The sequence below is a fragment of the Prosopis cineraria genome, unplaced genomic scaffold (assembly GCF_029017545.1).
Source record: "Prosopis cineraria cultivar Desert tree isolate PC_DT_omini unplaced genomic scaffold, ASM2901754v1 PC2, whole genome shotgun sequence".
Taxonomy (NCBI): domain Eukaryota; kingdom Viridiplantae; phylum Streptophyta; class Magnoliopsida; order Fabales; family Fabaceae; genus Prosopis; species Prosopis cineraria.
In genome coordinates, this window is record NW_026555333.1 from 11,122,904 (window position 1) to 11,129,739 (window position 6,836).

The 6,836-nt window shown below is 37.8% G+C and overlaps 1 protein-coding gene across 2 annotated transcripts; it reads left to right on the forward strand.

The window, feature by feature from the left end:
• Nucleotides 1-205: 205 nt before the first annotated feature.
• LOC129302869 (probable plastid-lipid-associated protein 14, chloroplastic) lies at nt 206-6,542 on the forward strand. Of its 2 annotated transcripts, none has more exons than XM_054941746.1 (14): nt 206-365; nt 848-1,168; nt 1,254-1,297; nt 1,369-1,447; nt 1,527-1,643; nt 1,919-2,101; nt 2,222-2,308; nt 2,767-2,870; nt 2,972-3,059; nt 3,594-3,674; nt 3,772-3,848; nt 4,955-5,090; nt 5,338-5,400; nt 5,775-6,542. In XM_054941746.1, exons 2-14 carry the CDS (start codon nt 848-850, stop codon nt 6,423-6,425), a joined length of 2,031 nt encoding a protein of 676 aa, XP_054797721.1. In that variant the 5' UTR covers nt 206-365; the 3' UTR covers nt 6,426-6,542. The 2 variants fall into 2 exon arrangements, with proteins under 2 accessions (XP_054797721.1, XP_054797720.1); XM_054941745.1 differs by lacking the exon at nt 206-365 and adding an exon at nt 423-718.
• Nucleotides 6,543-6,836: the final 294 nt, after the last annotated feature.

Here is a 6,836-nt window from a genome sequence, read left to right on the forward strand (position 1 = left end):
CCCGTCAATTTTTTCCCAGGTTTCCCAATGCTACAGAATCTCTGCCAGACCAATTTAAATTTACATTTACTATATTTCGATTCCTGGTTTTGTAAAGAAGCACAAATTAAATGACGTGGCAGAAAACGGGGGGTAACGGTAGGACCGGCGTAAGGTAACCTGATGGAGAGAGGATGTAGATGGAGGAGATATTTGGGGAGACGGACGTGGATGTGAGATGAACCCGTGGAAAAACGTTTCCAGCATTCCGTCGCACGCAATTCTCACACGCTTCCTTTCTATATGTATGACTGAACGGCGCTTCTTTCATTCAACTGTTGTTGTTTGATCCTCTCCAACGACCTCCGATTCTGATTCCGATTCCGGTTAGTTTCTATCCACTTGTTTCTTTCTTTTCTCCTTCCTCTTTCACCTCCTTCGTTTTTACGGTGTCTTTCTTTTATATGGAAAATGCTTGCTTCTAGTCTTTTTGGTTTCGCTTGATCCAACCAAGCTTCCTGATGCTTCAGTTGAATTTCCCAAAGTTTCTCTTGCCCCCTCTCTCTCATTGTCTTTTGGTTTGATTTTGTTCGGCTAAGAAAGCAAGAGTTGCAACTACTTGGTTCTTCTATCTACAAAAACATGATTACTCACTCCAAAAATGTGGGATTAAAAAGGTTTTATGATTCTTGACGATTACATCCTGAGAAAGCTAAACTCAGTATACACTTATCAATGGGTTCGTTAATCTGTTCAGCTCTTAAACAAAACATAAAAAATCTCTTTCATGGGTGTTACATGTGAATTTTCATGCATGCTGGACTCTTTCTGAAGATTTGCTGATGCAAATATAATCGTTTATGTTCAGATGGCGCTCTGGAGTACTGGACCAAACCCACCACTAGAGACTAATAGCTTAGCTTATTCAACCCGGAATTTGTCGACAAGACTTGCTGTACCTGTTCCCTTGCGTTTTATTTGGAAATTCTCTAGTCTAGGCAGAAGACGACATGAAGGAGTTCGCTGTTCGTCATTAAGGAAAGCCGCCTATGCATCTTCTATGGAGTCACAAGAAGATGCTCCCAGTGCTTTATCGGCTTCCGTGGAGGAAGAACTGGATCATGTTATGCGGTTCAAAATGTCAGACTTTAAGATTTTAGATTGCATCAGTGTTGGCCTTGGGGGGCGGGTATGGGGTCTAACATAAGTTTGTGATGAGTCATGAATGGTTTACATTTATGTTGGTTGTCTGATTGATTTGAGTTTTGCTATAGGCGGATGAGGTAGTTTTTGAAGCCACTGTGAAGGATGTTGGTAGGTAAGTTAAGTCTTTTCCTGGCTGGTCGTATGGGTTAGCCATGAGCATAATGTCTGTAAATTCATTTCCAGCCCCTTATATAATACAAGAGTTGTACTTCGGCAACTATCCAGTGTGCAAGCTCAGCGTCGAGGGAAACGAGCAATAGAGGTTGGGAGATCTCATAGTATCAAAATCTAAATAGGTCCAGTTCTATCATAAGTCAATTGTTGGTGTTTTCTGCTTCTAGGTATTGAAGAAGCTGGTTCGCCGTAAACTTATGTATCATTCTTACTCGTTGCAAGTACATGGCTATATCTCATTGCCTGCAAGTGATCATTGTGGCTCATTCATCCTTGTCCATGGGGTAGATTTTTAATCACTAGAGATATATATTTTTTAAAGTTGTTTTAATATATGATCATGCAATTCCTTGTTTAGAATAGAATGTTTTGACAGAATCTAATTTGATTAAAAGTATGTAACAAATGATCATGCGATTTCTTGTTTATAATGTTTTATCAGGGTCTAATTTGATACAAAACATGTAACAAGCTGCTTCTAATTAATGCTTTTAAAAGTCCCAAAAAGAAGAATAATTCATTGTACGCTCTTTTTTGGCTTCATTTTTTTGTGTTGCAGTATCACGGTAGTTTTTCTTTGAGGCATTGGCTTCAACAATCAGATTGGCTTCCAACTTTAGAAGCCACCCTTGCACTGGATGAAGAGTCTGTTAGGAAAGTTGGAGAAGGCACAACTGGAGGTCCTGCGATTTCTAGGCAGCTGAGGATTATTCGCATATTGATGAGGGATCTTTTAATTGGAGTAAATTTCATTTTCTCTTTATTGTTTCTTTTGTGGATGGCATCTTTGCATATAAGTACTTTGTATATTCCATAACGCATTTCGAGGAATGATAGTTCTTCCATTAATCATTTACTGTAGGTAAATTACTTGCACAGCCATGGTCTTGCCCATACTGAGTTGAGGCTAGAAAATCTGCATATAAGCCCTGTGGACCGACATATTAAAGTAAGCATTGGAGTTTGTCTATCATTTTTTTTTTCATGTCTTTTACATGGATTACCTTTACTGTTTCATCAGACAGAAGGGATTTATGACTTGTTTATTTTGTGAACCCGACAGGAAAATTTGTATTTAGTCCCTGTAGCTAGTTTTTGCTGAAATTGGTTTGGTAGCCTTTCCATGTTGAATGTCCTGAATAAATTAATTATTCTATAAAATGAAAAGAGGTTAGGAGTAGGACAGATCAGGATTACAATAGAGCTGCTAAAATGATGAATTCCAATGGGTTGATAAAGCTTTGTCATAAAGCATGCTTTGAGATATTGGGAAGATTTGATGGTGTCATCTGATATTTGCATCCAACCCACTGTAAATCAATAATTGTTGTTTATTGACATATAACATATTACATTGATTTCTTGGCTGAAATTGAGTATTCTATCCTTTTAATCTTATGTTTTCAGGTAGGCATATTGGGAAATGCTGCTGACTTTTATGAGGATGGTTCAGATACTGGTTCAATGGATAGCATGGACAGGCGACAGATGATGATCGCATTTGACATGAGGTAGTTTTTGGGAAAATGTCACTGAAAGCATGGCGTGAGACTATGTTCATAATAACTAATCTATGAAGTCTTCTTGATGCCTTATTATTTGTATTGTAAAGATGTGTTGGTTTCATCATGGCAAAAATGGTGTTGCGGGAACTTATGGATCCTTTGATATTTGCAAAGTTCAAAGTATTCCTCACGAAGGTATGAGAAGCCAAAATTTTTAATTAATTTTAGCTTCTTCCTTCTTCATTAATAAATTAAATCTTAGACTAAAAGGCTTAAATCTTTGTTATGACTCTTTTATATCTTACAATCTCTTCTGCAAGTTGTTCAAGTTGTCTATGGATTCATTAGTGATTTCTCATACCTTTTGCATTTTTTTATGACTATGTCGTATGCTCTATTATCAAATCACCAATGAATCCATAGACAACTTGAACAACTTGCAGAAGAGATTGTAAGATTTGGAGGGATTCCTCCCCCTCACCTTCCTCCTCCCTCCCCTCCCCTTCCCTCACCTTCATTTCCCTCTAATAAAATCCCTCCACACCAAACATAATGTAAGTTTTTGAGAAAAACAAAAAGAGGTTGGCCATTCTCCTTAGTTGGTCACATGATAAACACTTTAAACATTACCAATGTAAATGGGCATTCTTTTTTAGTATTTATATCATATTTCTTGTTGCTTGAGTGTGTACTGTTCATTTTTATTCCATATCCCTAATGCAACTTCAGGGGTATGATCCTTCATGTTTACGTGAGCTCATGTTGGAAATTGTTGGCGGGAATTCCTCATCTGGAAATGCTGGAGTACAAGTAAATTTGTTCTCCTTGAGTGCAATTTATTTAACATTTAGAGTTTTAGTCTCTAATCTGAGTCTCTTAATGACTCCTTGATGACACTTTCTTGCAGATACTTGATAGGAACTGGGGTGCAGGTTGGCATCTCTTATCCTTGTTGCTGGCAACTAAACCTTCTAAAAGGATAAGGTAAGTTGTGAGCAAAATTGTTCAGTTTGAAATGCGGAATATAAAATGAACCATGCTCTCAAGACCAACAGTCTTCAATTGTATTTTGCATTTGTGTCAGTTATGGGTGGATAATTTTGTTAATGATAGAAAGCCATGAAGAGGTATTCGATTTCAAATAAGTTTAGCTGCATATTTTGAAATCATGACTATTTCAGGTTCTATACTCAATTATGAGCAGCCTAAATTTTTTTTTCTTGGGAGGGGGGGGGGAGCTACCATTTAAACCTTTATGGAGTTCTCAAGTACTTGCTTTCTTGCTAACCGAGCTGTAAAAATGGGCGACTGGTCAAACAGAAATGGTGGATGATGGCTCAGCCCCAGACCACCAACCAAAGTAATGGCCTAGTTGGGTTTGCTTGTGGAGCCCATGAAGATAGTAAAGTGAGCTTTAATTATTTGCTAAAGCATTCAGCTCAAAACCTGAAGTAATTGGTAGATTTTTTTTTTTATAATTCTTTTAAATTTTGAACTTAATAAAATGCTGTTGTTAATTTGCGAGACTCTTCAACATAGTGTGTTTCCCACTTCATGTGTCATAAATAATACAAGAGAAGTCCAGGGTAAATGATTGGTTGCTTATTTGACACTTGAGCCACAAGCTATATAATACAAGGGAAACAACCTACACAGGGAAGTCCTTGTGGGAATTATCATTGCCCAGATGCACCATATTTGTCTACTGATTAGAGAAAAAAATGCAGGTTGTGAAGTTTATAATGTTACCCTTTTTCCCCAAATGTTGGTCTCTCATAGTAGGAATGAAGGAATCTTACTTGATTGATGCTGAAGTTTGAAGGACTAATTTTGTCAATTCCTATATTACCAGCCAAATTCACCTCTTTGTGATAGAACTTGAATGTTATTTTGTTCTGCAGATTATAAGTTTTCTAGCCTTTCTTTTCGTGGACACAATCTTGTGGCAACACATTTCTATCGTCTTGTGGGGTTTGAGATGCATGAAATTTCTGTGACTATTGGTAGCTAAAATATTGAAGTATTGGTTAGGCATGTATTTTGGATCTGTGGTATGACGATCTTAATCGACAATATGAATTGTGATACAGTTGTTTGGACGCTCTTAGACACCCATTCCTTTGTGGGCCAAGATGGCGAGTAGTCCCATCAATGGATATCATTCGATGGGGTCTTGGGTCAACTGCTGTGCGAATCAGTGAGGAATACATTTATCGTCAGCCTCAGGTATTCATCCAACCATGACAACATGATGCGATCGGGCCCTTGGTTACTCCCCAAGTTTATTGGTCCTCCTATAGGAGCTTTTATGTTTGATAGTGTCTGTTGACCTCTTGTTTTTCCGTAGAAAAGTCTCGCATGTATTTGTTCTTTAATGTTTCACTGTAAACTATCAGTGCAGTAAATTACAATTTTCAAATGCAGAAAGTACGAGATGAGGACTGGACTAACATTTGTTGTTTCTGTCTTTTAGCGAAATAGGCTTGCTCACTTCATTGAGTTAATGGAGATGTTGAATCCTCATCCAAAGCCAAAGGTAATTAAGTTGTTAAAAGAGATTTTGGTAAGAAGTGAAATATGTGTATGCTTGATTTTACTTGAGAGATAGTCCATTGGCTGCCTGTTTTGTTAGATCGCAATATTAGACTTGTGGCCTCAATCAAGTTCTTGAATGCCTATTTCAGTCATTCCGTCTCAATTATTTATTCTGCATCGTCGTGTTCCCCTACCCCTGCTACTTACAGCTGGAAGTGAAAGATTTATGTTGAAATATTTATTATACAGCCTAGATCATTGATTTTCCTTGATATTCACACACACACACACACACACAAAACATGAGGTATGTACTCCGGGTGTCATCATTTTAATAGAGTATGCTAACTGATTTGTTACCATGTATGTGAGCAGAACTGGCTGGAGCTGCTGCCAGGCAAATGGCGTCTTCTGTACTGCACCGGGAAGCATATTGGGCTGACCCTTCGTCAACCTCCTGCCCGTGTACTCATCAGAGATGTGCATCTTACTGTCAGTAGAGCATCAAAGTTAAAGGCTAACTTTTCTTTCGTCTCTAACATTGGATTCACTGTCATGATCGGTCAGGACTGGCCTCATGACAAGTCTGGTAAAAATGGGAGTTTGGAAGTGAAATCTTTATTCGGATTAACAGCCGGGAGACGGTTATATCTGAAGCAAGAGAAGGCCACAGAGAAGTTCTCCTTTGGTCCTTCCAGCAGCGAGTTGGACTTGGCTCAGAAAATATCTGGCAAGAAATGGAGAAAAGTAATCCCTTTCAAGGAGTTTCCCTCAAGTCTTCCCGCAGCCAAGCTTGTATCCGGTGACATTGATGTGAATATGACTCTTGATGATCCATTGAATAAAGATGTTGGTGCGGCAAGAAATGTACTTCAAGAAGTTAGAACGCAGGTTCCCCCCGAAATGTTTGATTTGTCGAAGTTGGTGTGCGGAACGTATGTGGATTCTAGGCTTCTTGTCCTGCGTGGGGTTAATGGCTCAGCTCTCCTCTTTGCGAGGTCTTTTGTGGATAACAGTACTTGTTGATTGTTACTTAAGACTTAATGAAGCCATTTTTTCTGTATAATTTATATAGTGAATAACAGTAGTTGTAGAGTAATTGTTATTTCATAAATGCATCTATATTCTATTCTATATATATAATACTTAATCTAGCCAAATTATCATGAATTATAAATTTAGAGTGCCTGTAAAACAATAGCTCACAATCTAGTTTAATTGTACAGTTCCTTTTTGACATTTTAAAGGGGAAGGGAAGGAAGGAAAGTGGGAATCTTTAGTGATGCTAAAAAAACTGAATGAGTATTGATGAATTATATTTTAAAAACAATGCAAGTTAGTATCACTAAAGAGCCATGGTCGATGACTAATTATTATTTTTAATCATGAGTTTTTAAATTATGAATGCTTTTTTAGCTATGAAGCACTGATATCCAT